General features: G+C 37.3%; 2 protein-coding genes across 7 annotated transcripts in view; both read left to right on the top strand.

Annotated features, from left to right (window-relative positions):
• The window catches only part of Pp2A-29B (Protein phosphatase PP2A regulatory subunit A), a 17,272-nt gene extending 2,018 nt beyond the window's left edge, over positions 1 to 15,254 (top strand). Inside the window, exons 2-13 of one of the 4 annotated variants that reach the window (XR_003477117.2) lie at positions 3,984 to 4,175; positions 4,638 to 4,857; positions 4,984 to 5,144; positions 5,419 to 5,679; positions 5,941 to 6,042; positions 6,289 to 6,492; positions 6,725 to 6,890; positions 7,788 to 7,942; positions 8,153 to 8,295; positions 8,572 to 8,663; positions 9,462 to 9,539; positions 13,719 to 15,254. Coding sequence is in view for 2 of the 4 variants with exons in the window: in XM_027372678.2 (XP_027228479.1) it covers positions 3,984 to 4,175; positions 4,638 to 4,857; positions 4,984 to 5,144; positions 5,419 to 5,679; positions 5,941 to 6,042; positions 6,289 to 6,492; positions 6,725 to 6,890; positions 7,788 to 7,942; positions 8,153 to 8,295; positions 8,572 to 8,663; positions 13,719 to 13,747 (1,725 nt within the window). In the remaining 2 variants the exon portion in view is untranslated. The remainder of the gene's footprint in view (positions 1 to 3,983; positions 4,176 to 4,637; positions 4,858 to 4,983; positions 5,145 to 5,418; positions 5,680 to 5,940; positions 6,043 to 6,288; positions 6,493 to 6,724; positions 6,891 to 7,787; positions 7,943 to 8,152; positions 8,296 to 8,571; positions 8,664 to 9,461; positions 9,540 to 13,718) is intronic. The other 3 variants (XR_011399584.1, XM_027372678.2, XM_027372679.2) reach the window with 3 other exon arrangements.
• Positions 15,255 to 19,274: 4,020 nt separating this feature from the next.
• TBC1D23 (TBC1 domain family member 23) overlaps positions 19,275 to 25,000 on the top strand; it is a 20,233-nt gene continuing 14,507 nt past the window's right edge. Inside the window, exons 1-9 of one of the 3 annotated variants that reach the window (XM_027372680.2) lie at positions 19,275 to 19,424; positions 21,495 to 21,594; positions 21,834 to 21,948; positions 22,088 to 22,292; positions 23,507 to 23,630; positions 23,871 to 23,995; positions 24,265 to 24,415; positions 24,645 to 24,809; positions 24,927 to 25,000. The exon at positions 24,927 to 25,000 is cut by the window's right edge and continues 13 nt beyond it. In XM_027372680.2, the coding sequence (XP_027228481.1) occupies positions 19,396 to 19,424; positions 21,495 to 21,594; positions 21,834 to 21,948; positions 22,088 to 22,292; positions 23,507 to 23,630; positions 23,871 to 23,995; positions 24,265 to 24,415; positions 24,645 to 24,809; positions 24,927 to 25,000 (1,088 nt within the window). In that variant the 5' untranslated portion in view covers positions 19,275 to 19,395. Of the gene's footprint in view, positions 19,425 to 19,538; positions 19,655 to 21,494; positions 21,595 to 21,833; positions 21,949 to 22,087; positions 22,293 to 23,506; positions 23,631 to 23,870; positions 23,996 to 24,264; positions 24,416 to 24,644; positions 24,810 to 24,926 lie in introns of those variants that run through there. The other 2 variants (XM_027372683.2, XM_027372682.2) reach the window with 2 other exon arrangements.

The following is a 25,000-nucleotide window of genomic DNA, read 5'->3' on the forward strand; positions in this document are numbered from 1 at the left end:
TCTTCAGTTTGCCCTTGCATAATCCAGCATAACTAAAATATGGGCATTACGTTCATGTAATCGGCCACTCTGTGTCTGGTGACAAGATTACGTGCCTCCCCTTTGCATAAACGTTTTCAGTTTTTTGCCACTTACAAGTGTCCATATTTGTCTTGATTTGCTTCATCCAGATAGCAATAGACAGTTTTCCATGCTCACACCCAAGTAAATAAATGTAACATTTTGTTATTTTGTGTCATTTTAGGTTTTTTCTTTTTCTTTTAGTATTCAATTTTCTGGAATACAACATCTGTCGCTTTGGCCAGGAATAGGATGCTGAGCATGGAAATGGCATTCTCCCTGGAGCCAGCACTCTTCAAGTCATGGCTTAGGAACATTACATTCCACACTTGTTTGTCGATGGGAATCGTGCAAAAGCCCCTTTCTAAATGTTGAATGTTTCTAATCACCCTCCAAGAGGTTTGTGCACTCATGGTAAGTCTTCTGTCACCCTGGCTATCCCTCAAGTATGCATCTCCTGGCCTGTGACAATTTTTTCCCATGATGGCATGTTCATGCGACCTGCCCCTCAAGCTAAATTTTTTCATGATGTGATGGTCATGTTGCTTGGATCAAAGGAGTTAACCGTTTCTTTTTATTGTCTTGCATATTGACTCGATATCATGTTTTAAAACTGAAGAGATTTGCTTGGGAAAATGACATTTAATATGCTCAGAGAAATAGTTGTTTATAAAACTTATATATACTTAAGTCTTTAGTAGCAACCTTCACCAGTTTGTTAGTGTTCAGTATTTAAAGTGAATCACTTGCAACCAAGACTCATGACAGATTAGCTCATGCAGAAATATATACCTTGGAAGCACACTATTGATTGAATGGCAAAATGACAGTTAAAGCATGGAAGAAGCATATAGATATGTGCTTTTTATTCATATGTACAATTTATGTAGCACTTTAATTTTTCATTTTACTTTGCTTATATTTTGAAATAAGACGAGCAAAATCTTTGTAGAATATAAAGTTGCTTCCCTTTATATCTTGTCACAAAAGGGGATTAGATTTTAAAGACTTAGATTATACTTTATTCCATGACTCTTATAAGTGTATTTTTGTGTATTGATAGCTATTCTCAATTTGGCTATATTTTAAGTTTCAAAGATTCATATCATATATGATAAATAGTAAATTAAACCATATTTTCCACATTGATACTACTGTTTGCAAGATTTTTATTCAGACTGATGATCATTATGTGATTTATGAGATTAAAAGTTATTCAGGAATGTCAGTAATCTTAAGATAGGTGGGCCTGATGAAATTTGTTAATAAAACATAAGCAGATCATTATGAAAATGCATTAACCCGCTGGATCCAGTTGTGTCACTGAAATGACAGTGCTGAATATATGGGCAGTGGGTTATGTAAGTAGCCAGTATCCTGGGTGTGTGGTGCGTAGGCCGGGTGTATGTGAAATACTTATGAGTAGTGACAAGATTCTGTGCCTCCCCTTTGCAAAAATATTTTGCATAAACTTTTTTAAACTAGCTTTTTTGCCATTTTCCAATATCCATATTTGTTTTTTGATGTGCTTTATCCAAATGGTAATAGCTTATTTTCCTTGTACAGACCATATCATATCTCTGTAGTAAATAACTCATCGCAAGAAAGAAAAAGTATGGAACATTAGGTTATTTGTGTCATATCTTATTTTTTCATAATTTTCAATTTTCCATTATACAACCTCTGCCACTGGTCACAGTGGCCAGGAATACGGTGTGCAGCATGGAAATTGTCGTCTTTCAGTCACGGCTTACGTACCTTACATTCCAGATTCACTTATTGATGGGAACAATGCTAAAGCCCATTTATAAATGCCAAATGAGACTAATCACCCTCTAAGAGGTTTGTGAACTCATGGTGAGTCTTTTCCATCACCTTGGCATTTACTCATGATGGCAAGTTCATGTTACCTGACCCACAGCCATTTTGTCTAATGATGGCATTTTCACATCATCCGGCCCTTGACCCAGATTTTTCCATTACAGGACCATAATGTAATCTATATCATAAGCAAGAGATTCTATAATTAGCAGAACAGAGATATTGTATACTATAGTTTGTTTTACAAAGCCACATGGTACTGGGTAAACTCTCCATGTAATGTAAAGAAATTACAGAAAACAAGATAACTTTTCATCTACAGGGATGATTAGGAAGTTTTGCAATGCATGTCATTGTTTACATGATAACTGCACAGTGATTGGGTTGGGTCTGGTGCCCCCTTGTTAGGAAGGTTTTTGGCTCATATGGTAATGTTTGTGGATTCCCAGGTGTGGTAGGAGTATTAGGACATCTCAGAGGAGTGCTGTCACCAATACTTAATCTTGTATCACTTGTGATGGAAAACCACTACAAATCACTCATATTACACTGAATAAAGGAAACAATGAAAAATAATTGCAAGGTTGGATGGCATTGTGAAACTAAATATTACCAGTTGTTTTTAGTACTTGACAGATCATTAGTATTGTGATAGATCATTGAACTAGAGTCCATATTTAAAATTTTGTTCCATTAAAATTTTTATTTTAAAGACAATAACTTTCAGTCCCATAGTTGTTATAATAGTTTGGGAAGAAAACACAAACAATTACATAATGAATGGCAACTGTAAGCCTGTAAATCATATGTATTTTAAGTCTATGAAGTCTTCAGTTACCTGACTAAGGAGAGGGAAATTTTAGGGAAATGGATACAGTTGCATAAAAGGGCAATATCCTACTGATAGTGGCTTTAGATGAAACAAAAACAGCCTTACACAGTATAAGAATATAAGAAGGTTGAAATGGAGTTCTGGCATGAATGAGGAATTTAGGTCAAAGTCTAGTAAATATTTTGTTTTAGCTTTTGTGCTGTGATTTGTCTACTCTTATTATTTTTAAACATTTCTTGAGATTGTATAGGACATTATAAGGAATAATGTAGGTACTGAGTAAATAATAGTTCTGGAAAAAATTCTCGCTTCAGTTTTGGAAATGTCTTTGGATTTTCCCAAGGTTACATCAAGGTGTAAGGTGTAAGATTAAGCAGTCACTGATAAGAGAAATGATAACTAATCCTGTGCTGGGTTGCAGTGTTCATCAACTATCTGTCTGTATGTCTATTTAATTTGTCAGTTTATCTATATATCTGTTTAGAAAGAATCGTATTTCTTGTAGTCTTATGGTTATTATCTTTTTATTCCAAGATTATTTTTGGGGAAAGGGAGCAAGGTGTATCTTTGTAATTTGTTATAGCTTTCAATATTTTTGACAATTGGATTACGTTTTGGAAAATATGATTCGTGATTTGATGATGATATTTGAATTAGTTGGATGTTTCTAAGATATAAAAAATTATTTTTACTTTCACTTTCTTGCCTGTACACATGATTATTGTCGGAAAGGGAACAGTACATATTTGACAGGAGTTATAGACATTGAAAATTAAGAAGTTGATTGAACTAACCAATTTTAAATCTTGTAACTATGAATTCTACCATGAATACTTTTTCTGTCATGATGTTTTGTCAATTTGATAAAATAGATTTAACAATATTTTGTAAGCGTTGGCTTGAAATTGAAACTAAGCAGTTCTTAGTTTTAGGTGAAGAAAAATGGCTTGGTTGGCAAGATTTTCTTCAATATCTAAGTTTTCTATATATTAGATTTAGATTCCCAGTGTGAAACGGTTTTGTTGATGATGACTGGACATGAGAGAGGTTGATAAATGTGATAGAAATTTCAGCAGAATTATACCAGTGATTTTATTTAGACAAGTGTAATTGTTCTTGGTTACCATTGAATCAACTTGATCATTCAGTATAATTGTATAGGATTTTTTTTTTTTTTTTTTTTATGTACAATCAGAAACTTGTATTGTAATTGCATTTTTTGTGATAGTTTAGTCTTAACCAGTTTATTAACTATTTGTTTCCATTCTAGTTACGGCTGAATTCCATCAAAAAGCTTTCCACAATTGCTCTTGCACTGGGTGTGGAGCGAACTCGCAGTGAATTGATCCCCTTCTTGACTGACACAATCTATGATGAAGATGAAGTGTTGCTCGCACTTGCAGAACAGCTCGGCACTTTCACCCCACTGGTTGGAGGGCCAGAATACGTACATTGTCTCCTGGTGAGTATGATTTTAAGAGCATGTCAAAGATGGGAGATGGTTGAAAGATCACATCCGGGCTGGAAAAAGTATTGGACCACAGTACCATCGGTCTCAGAAAATGTTTTTATTCCCCGAAATATAAAAAAATAGAATATGCAGTTCATTAACAGTGATATATATATATTTTTTTTTTTACCATTAGGGATACATTGACAAATTGTCAAGAATGAATACTCAGGTATACACACACACATTTCTATACTATTTGTAAATAGTCTAGATGTGTTACACTCTCTTCCTCATGGTGCAGAAATTTTTCAATATTTTTCTATACAGTCCCAGAAAGAAATATTTCTTTTCCAGCCCAGAGTCACATGTTCTGATTGACATTATGATTAGTGTATACTGATTGGCTTTATAATTGATGTATAGGAAACATGGTGTAGTATTTTGTTGTATTTAGCAATTATTTATTTTCAGCCCCCTCTGGAATCCCTGGCTACAGTTGAAGAAACCGTTGTACGAGATAAAGCTGTTGATTCGCTTAGAAGGATTTGTGAGGAACACAACACAGAAGATTTGGAGTCACACTTTGTCCCTCTGGTGAAGCGACTGGCTGTTGGAGACTGGTTCACATCACGCACATCTGCCTGTGGACTTTTCTCAGTATGTTATCCAAGACTGTCTGTGGCAACAAAAGGTAAGAAAATAAATTCGCAGAAAAAACTATTGTGAATATTTATGTTCAGTTTTTTATATGGCCTTTCTTTAGGCTTTTAGTTGATAGATAAGCTTTTCATTATTGTGTTCTCTTCTAATCCCACAGCTGAATTGCGATCACATTTCCGTTCTCTGTGTCAAGATGACACACCCATGGTACGACGTGCTGCAGCAGCCAAATTGGGTGAATTCGCAAAGGTTGTAGAAGTGGAATATTTGAAGACAGACCTTATCCCCATGTTTGTTGCACTTGCCCAGGATGAACAGGTTGGTGCTTATTGTTTTATTTATTTTATTATATTCTTTTATTTGTGCTTTTTGTAACAGCCACAAAACTAAGATTGCTGAGACTAACCTTACCACTTTCAAGATTCTTGGATGAATTTACCTTCTTGTTTTGATCATACCAAGGGCGGGTATACTTGATAACTTCCATTATTTTTTGTTTGCCCTTTCACCTTGCCAAAATTGGTGTTTTAGACAATGTATCATGATCATGTTTCTGAAACAAGAACTTGAGTCATGCATACACACCCTAAAGAGTACCCCTCAACTCTGGCAGGATTCAGTGCGGCTTTTGGCGGTGGAGGCATGCGTAAGCATGGCTGGGCTTCTACAGCAGGAGGACACTGAAATGCTGGTGATGCCAACACTTCGCCAGGCTGCAGAAGACAAGTCATGGAGGGTTCGCTACATGGTGGCAGACCGCTTCATTGACCTCCAGAAGGCAGTGGGGCCTGAAATCACCAAAACAGATCTTGTGCCAGCGTTCCAAAGTCTGTTGAAGGATGTTGAGGCTGAAGTAAGAAAGAATGTCTTCAGTTCCTTGTGTATAGATTGGTTTAGTTGAGGAAGTTGACTTATCACAGGTTATCAGTGTTATTGAGTAATCTTTTATTATATTTTCATGCTAAATGAAAGTTGAACGCATTTGATTAATGATGATATAGATGTGTAAATATGTCTCTACATTCAACTTTTCTTTTAAAGAAACAAAGGATTATTGAACACTTACAGACTTGATAGGAATCAGCTGTGTATGCCCATTGTTTTCTTTTTATAGGTACGTGCAGCAGCTGCTGGAAAAGTCAAAGATTTCTGCCAGAATGTGGATCCAAGTGTGCAGGAAAATGTTATCATGAACAATGTTTTACCGTGTGTAAAGGTTAGTAACATGAGTTTACAAAATATTTGGTTCAGTACATTATTCTGTCTAGAATTAAAAAGTACAATACAGAATAACTGAAAGATTGCTAAGCAAGGATAGCTGAAAGTTTTTTATTTTTTTATTTATTTTTTTTTTTCAGAGAAGTTTGTGATAATTGTATTGTTTTTATTATTATTATATTAGTATGGTATTTTATTCATAAACTAAGATTATCAGACTTTCTTACTGTACATCCTTTAACAGGAACTAGTAACAGATGGTAACCAACATGTAAAGAGTGCACTAGCGGGTGTTATCATGGGCCTGTCACCCATCCTAGGGAAAGAGAACACAGTCAACCACCTTCTTCCGCTATTCCTGTCACAGCTGAAGGATGAATGTCCAGAAGTCAGACTTAACATTATCTCTAATCTCGACTGTGTCAATGAAGTCATTGGAATTCAGCAGGTTTGTGATTATTATTAGTGATTTACCTCTATGGTCATGTGTGGATACTTACATAACTTGCTAGTGTATATGTCTGTTCCTTTTAAGTGTGAGTATTGGATGAATACAGTTTTTAGAGTAATGATTTCTGACAAACTAGCAATAAATTTGGATGTTCTTTTATAAATTATTTTATGTATTATCAAGTTTTGATTAATTGCTGCTGTTATTAAATGTATGAATTTACTTTCAGCTGTCACAATCATTGTTGCCAGCCATTGTAGAGTTAGCGGAGGACACTAAGTGGCGTGTGCGCCTGGCCATTATTGAATATATGCCCCTTCTTGCTGGTCAACTTGGGGTCGAATTTTTCAACCAATCCCTCTCCAAACTGTGCATGACCTGGCTAGTGGATCATGGTAAGATGTTCTTCTCATGTCTGTGATCAGTCAGTTGAGCTTATATAATCTATATGATGTTTTTAGATGTATAATATCTGTTAAAAGAAAAGAAAAAAGTTTGATGCTTATGATGTAGCTTTAACTGTCCTTAGGATTTATTAAGCTTACCCATTGTTCTAAGCTATGGAGCTTGTATCCCTTGACTGATTGGATTTTGAGTATCATCAGATCTTAGCTTTAGAAATTGACTGACTTGGGGTGGGGAGTGTTAGAGAAGAATTATTTTGTGTATTACTACTCCTGTTAGTTGCAGTAAACAGTAAAGGTTAGTCACAGTGACGGGCACACCTATAGCCGTAATGACATGTGACATACAGTTATAACTCACTCTAGCGGGCAAGTGGCTGTACATAGCACATGCCCAGCCAGAAAGGCTTTACTGTTGCTTAATTATTATGTCACAGAAAATTCTGGCCCTGTCATGATAGGGATAAGTTGAGTGTGAGGTTGTGAGAGTTCTTATTGTATATGTGATTGTAACATTGTTACACAATGATATATGTTTTGCAGACAGTCCAACATTTTTTGAAGAGAATATAAAGTAAAAATGCAGAAGTTCTAAGTGGAGATTTTTTTATGGTAGATAGCCTTTTCTATATACATTTAATTTTTTAAGCTTTCTGAAGATGCCTTTTTCTTGCATCTAATCACTTCTGATATTTATATTTTATGAGAATTTTGGGATTTTTATATCTAGGTGGTAGATCATACCTATTGGAATATTCTTGATCTAGACAAAAAAGAATGCAGACACTCTAAATCATAAAAAGCAAGTTCTCTTGATTCAAGATTAAGCTTGCTGCCATCCTTATCCTGACATTGTTAATGTTGATCCCATTCCTTTTTCTATCCCAGTATATGCTATCCGTGAGGCTGCTACTAACAACCTAAGAAAGCTTGTGGAGAAATTTGGTTCCGAGTGGGCCTCCCAGAATGTATTGCCCAAGATTAATGCCATGTCACGGGACGGCAACTACCTTCATCGTATGACCTGTCTTGCTTGTATCAACGTGAGTCTGTGTTGTAAAATGTTCTCTTTATTGGAGAAATAGTTTGACATGTTGTGTGAGTCATCCAGTGATTGTACATTATTTGCTCTCAGCTTTTAAAGATTATTGAAGATACTGATGATGATTATAAAATTGTATCTTCAAAACAGATGAATATTTTTGTTTTTGTTTGCTGAAGCTCTCCAAAAAACTTAAGATCCTCTTCTGCAGGTTGTTGGTGAAGTGTGTGGAAAGGATGTGACGACCAAGACTCTGTTGCCCACAGTCCTCTCTATGGCAAATGATAACGTTCCGAATGTCCGGTTTAATGTGGCAAAAACTCTACAGATTATTGGTCCCCATGTGGAAAAAGAGTAAGATTCCATATATTTATTTGAAGTTATATCTTTTTAAAATATGTTTGATCTAGGATTCATATTTGGTGTTCTGATATTTGATTTTGACTGATGTGGAAGCAATTATGATGAATCATGTCCTATAGTAATAATTTGAGAATGCCAATCCATCAGATTATACACATAAAAGTAATTCAAAGGCAGACCAGTCTTAAAGTGTTGAAGGTATGCATTAGATGGAAAAAAAGAACCAGGTATTCTAGTACTCTAATCACATGATAACTTGCATTTCAGTGCCCTCCACTCACAAGTTAAACCCGTATTGGACAGACTCAATGATGATGCAGATACAGATGTTAAATATTTTGCATCAGAGGCTCTAACAGGTATGTGGACAACTGCATGGTGAGGTATTTCCACGAAATTTCTGCTTGAATATGATTTGATGTTCTGCCAGTTAGTTTGAGGCATTGAAATCTAAGGAGTAAAAGACAGGGAATGAAAAATAATAAATTAAATTAACTCTTGACAGTTTCTTGTAGCAATGAATGGCTTTGTGACAAAATTTGATTTCTTTCTATAGAAATACCTTTCAAAAATAAAGAAAAAGAATAGATAACCTCTGGCAGTATGTCATAGAGCTTTTAGTTTAAACAAACCATAAAAAAAAGAAGAAAACAGATCCTGCTTGTTTTGTTCCCCCTCCCCCCCTTTTTTTATTTTTTTTTATATCCGTGAGACCGTGTGGGACTAGTGAGAATTTCCGCTTCTTTGTGGTTGTTTGGGGCCAGGACATGGTGCTATCTTTAAGAGGCAGGTCATATTCAGTTTGGCCTTTAGTTGACCGAATTAGAAAAAGAGCCTTGTATGCTTATCACCGCTGTTTTATCTTCAAGATGCGGTTTTTGCTGAGTGAGACTCCATTATTATACATAGCACAAGAACACAAGGAAAATGTCACTTAATCTGGACACTGTCTCTGTGTGGACCTGTAAAGTTACAGGAACATGCAAGTTTTTAGTTTTACCAGTTATGTTTGATTTTTTTTCTTTTCCTTTTCTTTTTCCCCTTTTTCGTTTTTCACTACATCTTTTTTTTTGTAGTTTTGACGTAGTTGGTGTTTGCATGGTAGAGAACACAGACAAAAAATATAATAATCCAAGGCTTCTCTCTTACCTTTTCAGAAAATGGTCTAATATAAATGGCCTTATTTTTTCTAGCCATTGGCTGAGAAAAAAAGGTGCTGCTGTTATAGTCTTCTGGTAAGTAATACAGCTTCAAAAGAAGTGGAGTCTCATTCACTATTAAAAAGACAATAGTAATTGTAATTACGGTAAAAATTTATATACAAAAAAAGAAAACCATAAAACAAACACAACTTTGCCATCCCAAAAAGTAGAAAAAAAAAAGGATGACCTGTCTCAGTGTTAAATGAGCTGAATAGTAGGAGAAGGACATTATGCTGTTTGTATTTCCCGACTGCAAGGACAGTTCTTAGTCATCACATAAAAAGCACAGGTTCTTATTGTGATCACACACACACATGTTATGCACATGTTTACAACAGTTCACTTGCACATGGGTGTTTATAGCAGTTGGTTTTCACATCACTAATTTAAGGTTTTAAAATGTACCAATTTTGTGTGTGTGTGATTTAAACAATATTGAACACCATTAAGAACATTAAGAGTTGGTAGATCCTTAAACTATAATGATGATGAATAGAAAAAGAGAGAAACAAAGTGTGGCAGACATTCCCAGTTGTTCTAAAAGATACCAAGACAAATCGTCCATCTGAGATAGTGCATTGTATATCCAGGTAAATATTTTTTTTTCTCTCTGACTGTTTATTCTTACTGTCTTGCTTTAATTTCAAGCCTTTTGTGACATGCTATCACTAGACTGATGCAGATTACATTTGTGCTAGATTCCCTTCAATAGATTGTGGAGGCAAGTCAATCAGGCAGAATGATTAGCAGTGAATTTGTTATTTTGATTGTGTATTGTGAGTGTACATTACACACCTGGTAAGTTGCTTGGAACTTTAAGGGTGAACCAAAATAAAGAACATGAATATTTGATTTCACTGTTGTTAAAAGGATCTGAATGTTTGTTGAAGTGCTGTAACGACTACCCAATGGTCTGTACAATTATATACGAATTCCTCATAAAAAGTGAAGATAACATGTGAGGTACCTTTTATATTTTGGTTTATGACATGTGTTTTATGATTATTATTTTTATCATTTTGATTAATATTTAGTAAACAAAAATGAAGAAAGGCTTGTAACATTATGCCTTTTCTTTTTCTGTTGAGTGTTGGCAGTTGGTTTAGCTTAGCTTTTAAAGTATTTTAAGCTACTTAAGATTCTCTCTCTCACACGCACACACACACACTCACTCACTCACTTATCACACACTCACTCACTCACTCCATCACACACTCACTCACTCACTCCATCACACACTCACTCACTCACTCACTCCATCACACACTCACTCACTCACTCCATCACTCCATCACACACACACTCACTCCATCTTCCACTCACTCACTCACTCCATCTTCCACTCACTCACTCACTCCATCTCACACTCACTCACTCACTCCATTTCACACTCATTCACTCACTCCATCACACACTCACTCACTCCATCACACACTCACTCACTCCATCACACACTCACTCACTCCATCACACTCACTCACTCCATCACACTCACTCACTCACTCACTCCATCACACTTACTCACTCACTCAATCACACTCACTCACTCACTCCATCACACACTCACTCACTCACTCACTCACTCACTCCACACACTCACTCACTCACTCACTCACTCACTCCATCACACACTCACTCACTCACTCACTCCATCACACACTCACTCACTCACTCACTCCATCACACACTCACTCACTCCATCACACACTCACTCACTCACTCACTCCATCACACACTCACTCACTCACTCACTCCATCACACACTCACTCACTCACTCACTCCATCACACACTCACTCACTCACTCACTCCATCACACACTCACTCACTCACTCACTCACTCCATCACACACTCACTCACTCCATCACACACACACTCACTCACTCACTCCATCACACACTCACTCACTCACTCACTCCATCACACACTCACTCACTCACTCCATCACACTCACTCACTCACTCACTCACTCACTCCATCACACACTCACTCACTCACTCCATCACACACTCACTCATTCACTCCATCACACACACTCACTCCGTGTTTGTGTGCGTGCGTGTGTGTGCGCGTGCGCACGTACATGCCTATATGTATACATATGTATATATGTATATACACATACATATACTTATCCATAGAAGCTATTTATATGTTAACACATTGCCGCTGGATATTTAAGTTTTACAAAGTTACAGTCTGTAAAATGTATTTACACAGATGGCTCCACAAGTGGTCAGCTATGAAGGAGTCAATTAGTAGACCTACTGAATCTCTCCCTTCCTTGAGTTTTCACAAAGAAATTTTTTCCTTATACTATTAATGTGTATATTATTATTATTATTATTATTATTATTATTATTATTATAAATCTTGGATTTTAATAATAATAACAATATCAAATAGAATGTCTCTAAAAAAAAAGTTGAGAAGAGGGTACAGGTGAAATAGGTAGGATTAATAATTGTCTCCTTAGTGACTAGGCACTTGTGAAGCCATCTGTGTGTAAATACAAGTAACAAACTAAGCTCACAGTAGGCATGGCATGCACACACAGGCCATCCCTGGCGGCATTGGGTTTACCTGTGTGACGTCTGATGAAGAGAGATTTTCATTTTCTCTGGTATAGCATTTTTAGTTATTTGATACAGAAGAGATTCACTTAATGATCTGGCGTGGTTAACACACATTGCCCTTGTGTCATTTTATAACAATGCTACAGCTTTTGCAAGATTATTTTTTTTATTAATTAATGACAGCTGATTTAAGACTGATATGTCATTTGGTGAAGTTGGACATAATTCTGATATTTAATTTGACTGCATTTTAATATTTGGAACTTTCTGTCAAGTTCTGATGAAAGCTTCATTCAGTAAGTAGACATTTGACTCACTCTCCCCCCCCCCCCCCCCCTTTCCCCTTCTATGTTTTTCCCTAACTCCTTTCATGCCCCTCCCCCTCCCTCCCTCTCAGCCCTTGTTCAGTCTTCCTCCATTCCTTCCTCCTTCTTTCCCTCTCTTTCTTTCCCCTGTCATCTCTCCTCTTTCTTCATTTTTCCTGTCTCCACTCATTCCCAAGTCCTTCATCCTCATTTTCCTGTCCTTCCTCTCTTTCTTTGTCCCTCCTCTCTTTTTTCCTTCTTTGTCCCTCCTCTCTTTTTTCCTTCTTTGTTCCTCCTCTCTTTTTTCCTTCTTTGTTCCTCCTCTCTTTTTTCCTTCTTTGTCCCTCCTCTCTTTTTTCCTTTTTGTCCCTCCTCTATTTTTTCCTTTTTGTCCCTCCTCTCTATTTTCCTTTTTGTCCCTCCTCTTTTTTCCTTCTTTGTTCCTCCTCTCTTTTTTCCTTCTTTGTCCCTCCTCTCTTTTTTCCTTCTTTGTCCCTCCTCTCTTTTTTCCTTCTTTGTCCCTCCTCTCTTTGTTCCTTCTTTGTTCCTTCTTTGTCCCTCCTCTCTTTGTTCCTTCTTTGTCCCTCCTCTCTTTGTTCCTTCTTTGTCCCTCCTCTCTTTGTTCCTTCTTTGTCTCCCCTCTCTTTCTTCTTTCTTTGTCTCCCCTCTCTTTCTTATTCCTTGTTCCTCCTCTTTCTTCCTTCTTTGTCTCTTCTCTCTTTCTTTCTTCCTCATACATCCACTCTTTCTTCCTTTGCCTCTCCTCATTTTCTTCCTTCTTCCTCTCTCCTCTATCTCTTCTTTCTTTCTCTCTTTCTTCCTTTTTCCTCTTTCTTCCTCACTTTCTCACTCCCTCACCCTCTCCCTTCTTACCTTCCTGTTTCGTCATACCACCTCCTCTATCCTTCCTTCCACCATTCCTTTTTTCTTGACTATCGTATACATCCTTTCTCCCTGCCACACTCGCCCTTTTCCCCTTTTCTCCCTTTTCCCATTCCCTTCCTCAGTCCCCTCTCTCCGACTGTTTCTGTTCCTCAACTAATCTCTCTCATTGTTTTTTTTTTTTTGTTGTTTTTTGTTTTTGTATTTGTACATTCCCCTTATTGATATTACTTATTGTGGCTCAATTTTATTTGAAATACAAGTTCCTGATAATAAGCTACTACCAATTTATTATATGATGAACACCCTTTCACTCCACCCCGCTTCCGCCCCACCCTATTATTTAATTCCCTTTGTATTTGGCCGACTCTTTAGAATTTTATTTATTTACTTTAGGTCAATTTTACACTCCCTGGAAACTGCTAATACCAATTTTTCTGCTTCCACAGCCATGACACCATTGTTTGCGGCATCGTAGGCAGACCGTAGCATCCGTAGCATGCACAAGTCAGCATCCGTAAGCCAGATCCAGGAGAGTTTTAGCCATCACCAAAATTTTTCTTATTATCAAAGGAAAAGACCATTTGATGAACCCATATTTTCTCTCTCTCTCTCTCTCTCTCTCTCTCTCTCCCCCCCCTGCGCCCCTTCCATCCCTCGATTCCTCCCTTCCCCTTCATCCCCCCATTCCCCCTCCCCACGCTTCTTCACTTTCACTATTTCTCTCAGCCTCTTGTGTCCTGATCTATCTTCTAGGTGGTGCTATATAACCACTACTTTAGTCTTTTATTCTTCAATTCCCAATGTAGCAAGAATTATTTATTGAAATACAATGCTCTTCTCACAATGGTAATTTTCCTTCTTCTTTTTTCTTTTTTCTTTTTTTTCTTTTTTTTTCTTTTTTTTTCTGTCAAAGTACCCAATTTGGGATGTATCTACTCGTATTGTGTAATTTTGATTTGACATGATTGATATCTGCAGTGAGGAAAAGCAGAGGAGTTAGGAGTAAAGATGATATTGGTCATTATTTAATTTTCTTGTAACAATGATATGAAAAGATAGCTAACCAAGCATTAGTTTCTTAATAATTTTCTTACCACGATCATCAGTATCATTGGTTTTTGTGCATTTTTTCTTCCCTTTCTTTCGAAATTCAGGCACTCAGTCTTAAAAGCAGTGGACCATGTTGCTTTCTTAGTTTTTTACATTTCCGTTAATGGTGCAGAAGTGGAGGACTGTAGCAGCGTCTCTTTAAAATACTTGTGAACTTCGTACATTCTACCTTAAGAGTATGAGTGATTTTAAGTCGTTACATAGTCACTATTATTTCGTAACCAGTCCCAATCATAAGCAGGAATCATTGTTAGTGTAATATTATAAGTAAAAAAAAAAAAAAGGAGCTCTATCGGTCGTGAACGCCATGTACATGTTGTATAGATAAATTATATAAATACATTAATGTGTGTTGGTCAGTTCTGACTTGTGTCACATGACAGAATTATACTAAAAAGGAAAAGGAAATGAGAAATAAAAAGGAAAACTAACCTGAGTATTTGTGGATATACCAATATTTCTTGGGAGTATATGTAAAGGAATTGCTTTTGTATTATTCAGTTACTTCACATACAACACAGGCTGCCCTTGCTTAGGAAGGTTGCTGCTATCGAAAGATCACTCCTCCGTACTTGTTAAAATAATACTCTGCATTACCTCCCCCTTCCCCTCCTCAAAGTACTAGGCCGTAATATATATTTTAAAATGAGTATGTTGTTGAGCATAGACCCTTACCATCGCTGCTCCACCTAGATAGGTTACCTTATATGTGTCAAGGAATATTATTTTATGATTTTATATTTATATAAGTTTGCAGAAATGAGAATAAAATGAACGAGCTTTTTTTTTATATAACTTTATCATTAATGTGATCAGCTCCAATGCTAATGTATTCTATAACTTTTCTGTACAAATAAATATTCCACAGTGGATGGATGATTTCTTTTTATTCCTTTATAGACTTGTTTTCCAATCAAAGAGTCTTCAGAAAAAAGAAAAAGAAAAAAAATCGTCTTGCATCTTTTGACCAATGAAAATTATTTCAGAAGGTTAACATTTACTTTCTCATATATGTTTGAATATGCTTGATGTTATGAATGTAAGGAATTGATTTTAAAATGGGCACTGTATTGAATTTAGTTGAGAAGTTTAAAATACAATATCCCTGTTAACATTGTAATTGTAATAACATATATATTACATTTATATTATCTTGTCTTGTTTAATATCATTTGGATAATTTACAGGGAACTGAAAGAGAATTAAATTTACTCTGCTTGAATTAGTGTTGATATTTGAGGATATCAGCTGTTGTTACAGGATTTTCATTTCATGTTTAGAGAATGTATCTTGTAATAAAATGTGTGTGGGAATCTTAGTTCATATCAATTCATTTAATATTTTGCAAGATCCCCATATGTATGTATTTCCTGTATTTAGAAAAGTAGCAGCTACAGCTCTTAATATAAAAGTGCATTTTGATCTAAATATCTCTCCATATGTAATTTGCTTATATATATATTTTTTTTATATTTAGTCTGGTGAGATTCCATGTGTAGGTGTCCATCATGTTCCTCCAGATGTAAACTTTCTTTGAGTGGCTGATGATGGTTGACCATGCAACATATCTGAATAGTATTTTAAGTCATCAACCTGTCATACATTAATTGATCATAATGTATTGACCAAGGTGTCAACCTGTGTACAGTCATCACTAACTTGTTCAATGTTTTTAGCTTAAAAAAAAGAAAAGAGAAAAGAAAAAAATAGTTAAACATCAAATAAATATTTTTCCATGTGACTTGCATATTCATGATTTTTCCATCGTAAGTATTTGTGTTGTAAACTTTACACTTGTTTCATAAGATATCCATCAAACCTTAGTCATAAATATACATTTCAATAGTCAATCAAAAAATCAGTTAATAACGTACTAGGCATGCTACTTGGTGGAAAGGCTTAGGTAATTAAATTATGGTCATTTTCTTGTGTAACATGTATTTGTGTGTTGATAATGTTTCCATGAAACAACATTGTTTACAACTTGGTAGTGTGTGCGACAACCACTACAAGACTCCTACTACTTCTATGCTCTTCATTAAGTACATTTTAGGAGGCAAATTGAACCCTATGAATGTACAAGTACGACTTCACAAGCACTGCTAAGGTTTTAACACCAGCAAATGATGACCAGGTACTATTCAGTAAGTCAACCCATTTGCGGTATCGCTAGGAACAAATGTCACCTTTCAGCAAACATTAAAAGTTCTTTAACAAAGAGGTATGCAATTTTGAAGTCTACCGGTGACATCTATATTATTGATGTCCATATTGGCTGGCTAAAAGCGAAATATGCACGAGGGCACACGATGTAATGCTTCAGTCTCGGGTTGCAACGCTCCTCATGCTGTCCAGTATAACACTCCAAATAGGGTAGAAAGTGGGCTCCACCACTAGCGAAATTATTTATCCAATACATGTGTGTATATATGTCTTGACGTTGGAAATAAAACGAAAATTAATGTTCAATTTTCACATAGTTTACATGGTGGGAATTGAATTTTGACATGTCGAGATACAAATAGTGATCAAATAATTGTGAACTGTAACACGCCGGCCTATTTGAGAATCACTGCCGATTTTTAAAAAATATACACTAACCCGTATACTCTTTCCTACGGGTGTAGAGTAATCCGTTTACCAAACCTTATAAGCTGCCATGTTTCCAGATTAGAGGATTAGGTTATAGAAGGAAATCATACAAGTGTAGAAAAAACAAGATAAAGACCACCGTATTGTAGAAAAATGGGGAAAGAGCTTACAGTACAGGCATTTCTTGGCGCACTATGTATACCTATTTTGCGAGATATAGAAGCAATAGTTAATGTACATTCGGTACTAGACCTTTTTCACCTTTCATCCTCATGGTTCAGTAACATTCATGCAGTAAAATTATACAAAAATAAAATGTCAAATGAAGTTTTTACTTGTTTATTTTGAAAGCAGTGTATAAAAAAAGTTAGACACGTTTACATTGGAAATATAACACCAAAGGGTTCAACCACACACTTTGAATTGAACATAAAAGCATCAAACATGATTCGAAACGTGTCTGCTACTGGTATTAATCATTCTGCCGGGGGTATGTACTGTCCACGAGCGGCACACCTCACACCGCCGTAACCTACAGTGGCACTCGCCTCCCGCCATGAGACTAGTTCCTCATCCCGTATCTACGGACATTTACATTCCTCCCTTAAATTCTTGTCTGTCAGTGTATAACAACAACAGGTACGCCAAAGGAATCTATAATTGATGAACAGATATCGTGCTGGGGCATAATAATGTAACCCTCCTATCTTTGTTTGTTTCTCTCTCTCCCTCTCTCTCTCTCTCTCTCCCACTCCCTCTCTCTCTCCCATTCCCACTCCCTCTCTCTCTCTCTCTCTCCCACTCCCACTCCCTCTCTCTCTCTCTCTCTCTCCCACTCCCGCACTCCCTCTCTCTCTCTCTCTCTCTCTCTCTCTCTCCCTCTCTCCCACTACCACTCCCTCTCCCTCTCTCCCACTACCTCTCCCTCTCTCCCACTCCCACTCCCTCTCTCTCTCTCCCTCTCCCACTCCCACTCCCCCCCTCTCTCTCTCCCACTCCCACCCCCCTCTCTCTCTCCCACTCCCGCTCCCCCCTCTCTCTCTCTCTCCCACTCCCACTCCCCCCCTCTCCCACTCCCTCTCTCTCTTTCTCCCAATCCCTCTCTCTCTCTCTCCCACTCCCTCTCTCTCTCTCCCACTCCCTCTCCCTCCCTCCTTCCCCCGCCCCTCTTATTCCCAATCCGCCCACGTAGCATGTTTGATATTCTCCCGCCGGCCAGCAATCACAAAAGCACGTGATGACAAAGGTGATCCTAAAGCGCTTTTATCCTTGCTACGGCACGTAACCTATCAAGAGGACATCGTTTGTTCACGGGCGCTGGAGGGGAGAAAGCGTATTCTTTCTCTATTTTGAATTCGGGAAGCGATGCCTTATCATTATTTTTATCCGTAAACATTCTTTCCTGTTGAGGGTGAACGTGCAGCAGATTAGATAGCATAGATGTGGAAATTGTCATAACAGCGCCACATCGGTTGATGTATTGTTGTTTTATTAGAATAGAATAATTCAGTAATGAAATCAACAATACGCATAATGACAGTGAAAGAATAGTAGTGTTACTAATTTCGAGTTGTATTTCAAAATTTCACATGTAATCCGTTTCTTTTAATATTACTTCTGACGTAACCGCTCAACATATTCTGCCCCCCTCCCCCCTCACCCGACAAAATATTCTTCAAGCGGAAACACGGTATAAACCCCAAAACACACAATGAAGAACACAAAGGGATATAGAGAGGAAGTCCTATGTATACATATTTTAAAAGAGTCCAATCTAACATGTAATCCATCATCTGTTATCGAAAAATCGGACAAGTTGACAATCGGGAAGATATATCCAATACGTTTTGAAGTTCCTTTAAGCCGTAAGTGGCTGAGGAATCGCGCTGCTACAACATTCCAAAGATGATGATTATATTAATTATACTCTCTGACAAATGTCAAGTGGGATCAAGGGGAAAGGAATCGGACAAGTTGACAGTCAGCAGGAAGGTGCTGCCATCTACACGTAAACAATAGAAGTATTCCCACTATTGCCACATATGAGGGGAAACTATAGCCTTTCATTAGATATGTGATTTTGTTGAGAAAGCGTCGCCATCTTCTAGGACTATCTATTTTATGATGAATGGATGGAATATTGTTGGATGGCACATGTTATTTGTAATCAAGGGACTGATCGAATTACTACTGCTATTTAAGTTGATGTTACCGATTGCTGCAAAGTTTTGCTTTTATGACCCTTCTCCATTTCAGTAACCATTAAAGATACTGTAGAATTTCAAAACATCCCAAATCGGAAAATCCTTCAGTCATAAGATCATTCACTATGTCAAAATAACCTCATAAAGAGACATGTAAACAAATAGATACCAAGATTCCCCGCACACGCAAGGGATTGGCAACAGTGTGAGATCAGTCATGTCTCTTGATGATGAAGACAGTACCTGGTGAGGCGAATTTACGTATTTCCGTCGCTTTTATCACGCTTTATCCACTATAGTCGGGGAATTAAGCCCTAAGAAAGGCCGCCGGCGAACTTGTAATGGGCGTGAGACAAGGCGTCGGCCGCGAATTGCAGTATCTTAACAGCCTCAGAGCTGACAGGTTTCTTCTGGTGATGGATCTCAAATATCTAACACTTTAATTACGAAAATTAACAGATACGTGGAAGATGGATGTGAGGATTGGACAATTGTAGCGCCAGGAATCGGAATATATTATAGGTCATTGAGTGTACTTTGACATAGTGAATACGTAGACGGGGAAACTTTCACTTGTAGGTCAAGAAAGACAATATGTATCTTGGTTTTATTATTTTTCTGTGATCGCTTTTATTTACTTAGGGAGACTTGAAGTATTATGATCGCTATACTTGAGATTGATACAAGAGGTGTGGGATATGTAAGGTTGAAATGATAGGTATGAGTATATTTATAAGATTTCTTTCATACTTTATATTTATTTTTTCCTTTTATGTCTTTTTATATCTTTATATAGATATGTGGGGGAAAACATTTTGTTGGCTTGTATTATCATTACATATTAAGAAGCAATCTATTCCCATTATACCTTACAACTGTCTATTATATTATATATATCATTCCTTATGGGTAATTTTGTTATGTTCTTTGTTAGTAGAGTATTCTGCCAAAATATGAAACAAAATTATTTCTGTTATTTTGTTTTCTGTCTGATTTATTCCCCCAAAAACATAGGTCATCAAGTTTTATTTTTAAGGAAACCCATAAAATGTAGCAGGCATCCTGGGAAAAGAACATAAAGATGCAAGGCTTTTGCCTTGGGATGTAGGCAGTCCTCAGTGTATGCTGTTCATGTGGGATGATTAGGAACTAGTCAGAGGCACCTGGGTTGTTTTGAGGGAATTTCCGGGGAGAGAGGTACCCAGATGGGATTCATTTTTATGAAGTAAAAAGTGAAGCGTCTTTGGTCTCCTTGTATGACAAGATACTTCATAATGTTAGAAATTCTGTCTTTATTTCCAACTGAAAAGAATACTGAAGTATGCAGTCTTAGTTTGCAAAATATGGAAATTAATTCAAAATTTTCACGGTTGTTATTATTGGTTAGATATTTGTTACCGAAAGTATCTCACCCTCCAGAGACAAAGTTCCAAAACCAGGGTATTATGCAAACCAAAAATCCAAACCTAACATTTCCTACCTGCTATTTATTCCCTAGACAGTCAGGGCAATCCCCTCTGTAACTCCCTTTATTAGCACTGTCAAATTATAGAAAATGCGACATTAAGAACTGGCTGTGTGTTGTGGACGAAATCTTTGAGCAGTGATATACTGTGGATATTTTTGTCATTTCGCGGTAAATTTACAGCCACAGTAGCTGTGCCTGATTGGTTATGACTTTATTTCTTATGGTCTATAAGATGGCAATGTTTTTTTCCCTCTACCTCTGTGAGTTGCTCTCAATAACATTAACCTTTGGTTGTACCAAATGTGTACAAAATAGAAAAATGGGATATTTTCATGGTCATAAATACTCATTGGTCAATTTTGAATTATTGAGTTGCCCGCTTTGATGGTATTTACTTTTGTCATAAGAAATACAGCTTTTTGTTTGATAACTTTGTAAATGGACTGTTTATACATTGCAGATATTGTTTTCAGTGTTTAAAGTTAGTGAGAAAAATGCCAAGGCATTGAAATGAGAATTGTTGATATTTTGGGTAATATAATGATGTTTAAGTATATACAACTCTCGTACCATTGAAAGTTAGAAAACTTAACTAGAAATCAGGAAAATTGTCAAACTAGCTATATGAAAAATGTGGGGTTCATCTGGATTTTGGTGTTGGACATCATTTCCAAATTTACCAAAACTTGTCATCACAAGATTCAGAAAATGATAAATAAAACATTTTGTGCAAAGAAAACTGCCTTTACCATTGAAGAAAAACATTGCTAATACAGAAACATATTGATCAACAATTATGGAAAACTGATTTGCCCTATATATGTTTTTCTCTTTCTCTTATACCTCAGGCTACTAGCCTTAGAATCGGCGCTACATGAGGGCGCTGATGACCATGAACTCATAGGTATCACAAGAGGTCGGATTTTGCCAGAGGAACACCGAGCTGAGGTATGCCAAGTTTTTGGCTTTATATAATTTTTCCTTTTTTCTCTTCATTTATTGAGTTTCCTTGTTTTTTGAAATAGTAATTTGGGGTGAACTTTTATTAATTACTATCATTTATTGGTATGTATCTGCTCACATTTCTTTGTTGTTTTTCTATAATGATACTTTTTTTATATCCATATATATTTTTTTTTCATCACAAAATTTTCGCACACTGGATTTTTTCTTCCTTTTTATTGCAGATCTGGTATATATGTTTGGGGGGAGGCAATAAATTCAGCAACTTTGCACAATTTGATGAAATATTTGATTTACAAGACCAGAGTGTTGTTAGAGCAGACGTCAAATCGCTTGTGGGTGAGTAATAACTGCACTGATTGATTATTGTGAAAATGTTTGTGTATACAATTCTTTTTTCTCAATTTTATGATTTTCTCCTATAATATTTAATTTTTGGATTTTGATTTTATGATTTGCTTTATATGTTTTTCACCAGATAAATTAGGAAATGAGGAAGAAGACAAGGTATCTATTGTGTGCGATGTGGAGTCTATATTTACGCACTACTGCAAAACACGACACTTGAAATATGACACATCTCAGCTCTGGGGCGACATTGTGTTGCCGCTCCTGGCTGCAAAGATGCCTAGAGACCACATATATGTATGCTTTGAGGAAATTTTAGAAAAATATATACCAAGGTATGTAAAAGTATATATGAGAAAGTTTATTTCTCTATTTTTTTTATCATCATCTTTATCACCACCACCGCCACCGCACCACCACCACTGCCACCGTCACCGTCACCACTGCCACCGTCACCATCACCATCACCATCACCACCACCACCACCACCACCACCACCACCACCACCACCACCACCACCACCACCACCACCACCTTAACAACTGCTACTGTCACCACCACCACAACAACCGCCACTGTCACCACCACCGTCACCACCACCACAACATCCACCACTGTCACCACCACCATAACAACTGCCACCACTGTCACCACCACCATAACAACTGCCACCACTGTCACCACCACCATCACCACCACCACCATCACCACCATCACCACCATCACCACCACCACCACCACCATCACCACCATTGTTACCACCACCCCTATCACCACCACCACCACTACCACAGTCACCACCACCACCATCACAATCACAACCACCACCATCACCACCACTACCACTCTCACCACCACAATCAACACCACCACCATCACCACCATCACTATCACCATTACCATCACCATCACCAACCTCACCACCATCAACATCACTATCATCATCACCACCACCATCACCATCATCACCACCACCATCATCACCACCACCATCATCATCACCATCATCCCCATCACCACCACCACCATCACCACTACCACCATCACCACCACCACCATCATCACCACCACCACCATCATCACCACCACCACCAAACCACCATCACCACCACCACCATCACCACCACCACCACCACCACCATCATCATCATCACCACCACCACCACCACCACCATCATCACCACCACCACCATCATCACCACCATCATCATCATCATCATCATCATCATCATCATCATCATCATCACCATCACCAATATCAACACAATCGTCATCATTGTTATTATTGTTATTAATCAGTCTTTGTGATTTTTTTTTTAGGTTTTGGAAATTCAGAATTTTGCTTTGAATATTTTCTTTTGACAAGAAATATAATTCTATGGTAATAAATGAAGCTTGAAATCAAGAAACTTCTTAATATGCTGGAATAAAGTACACTTTTAGCTAGTGGTCAGAAAGAAAGATGATTGGTATTTTATTAGTTATCATGGTTATTAATTTTATTATTGTTAGTGTTATTATTATCGCCTTATTATTATTTTCCTCCAAGGGAATCCGGCCTGGGTGGCTCTGTATACCACTTGCTTCGGTTGATCCTCCTCTACCATGACCCAGAGCTGTCCACGTTCCTTGACTCGCGCAAGATCACCCCAGACCTCTATGCCACCTCGTGGGTAAGTGGTTTAAAAAGTCCTTGAGCTATTATCTCAGTCTGTTATTGTAAAGGTACATTGTTAGCATTGACTCAAATGAAGTTTGACAAGTTTTGCAGTGTGTGAAATATGAAAGAAAAGACAAAAGGTGAATGTTAAACAGAGAAATGGAGCTGGATTTCAGTCACTATCTAATTCGATGCAAACTCTTACCAAGCTGGACTAATCATGGACTCCCCCCCACCTCCCTCTTTCCCTCAGATGCGGAGTCTGTTCTCCTCAGTGTGTAGTCTGGATGCCACGATGGCGGTGTGGGACATCTACTTCCAGGAGAGAGACCCATTCTTCATCCTCTTCCTTGCTCTAGTCATTTTAGTCAATGCGAGGTGAGGCATCTGCAGTAGAATATCTTACGGGGTTTTAGAGTTTCTTATGCTATGTGGATATGTTGTTGTGGATTTGTTTCTGTCAGCTTTTCCCTTTCTAACTATCTTTTTTTTTATTATTGTTAACTTTTTTCTTTGTTAATTCTGTTTTTTCTTCTTTACATTAGGAAAAAAAAGTCACTCATTTTTATCCTCTCTTTCCTTTTGCTCATTCTTTCCACTTCTTTCTCTCTGTCTATCAGTCTTAAAATTGAACATTACCTCTTCAGGGACCAGGTTTTGGAGATGAAAAGCGAGACGCGTGATCAAATAATAACCATGTTGAGTGGCATCCCCGGTGGACTCAGTGTTGATGACGTGTCGGACTTCTGCTCCTTGGCCAGATATTATATAATTAAGACTCCGCACACCTTCAGGAAAGTAAGTAATTGAAATAAGGGATAGAGTGCGGACCTCTGTGGTTGATGTGTTGTAGTTTGTGTATGTTTGATGTAATGTTGATATTTATAGCACAGGATTATTTGTTTTACTTATTTATAGGGTTTGATTTTCTTTTCATGTGACTATGGTATTCATTAATTTGTTTCATATCATGAACATCTTGTATTATTGTACTATTAGTTAGAAAAATGTCCTCCTCTCTTTTCAGGATTTCACAACAGCAATATTTGGTTCTGTGTACATGGGCCATGGGGAAGTGTGCAATAGAGTGGGTGATCTCCCCCTTTCACAGGCGCTTTGCTTGCCTGTCAGTGCAGAGGAGATAATCGATACTTGTGATATGTTGCAAGTTGCTGGTGACGACATTGAACAGGTAAAGGATGACTTTTTTTCATTAGTGATCCATGAGAGATTTATTTTGGTAAATGGAAGTTTTGGAAAGATGTTTGAAGTACGAGCATATCTGATATTTGTTGATACTTTTCAATAGGTGCGGTTCTTCTTGGTGGACTGCCGGCCCTCAGATCAATATAATGCCGGTCATCTTCCAAACGCCTTTCACCT

Source organism: Penaeus vannamei, chromosome 25, assembly GCF_042767895.1.
Source record: "Penaeus vannamei isolate JL-2024 chromosome 25, ASM4276789v1, whole genome shotgun sequence".
NCBI classification, from domain to species: Eukaryota; Metazoa; Arthropoda; class Malacostraca; order Decapoda; family Penaeidae; genus Penaeus; species Penaeus vannamei.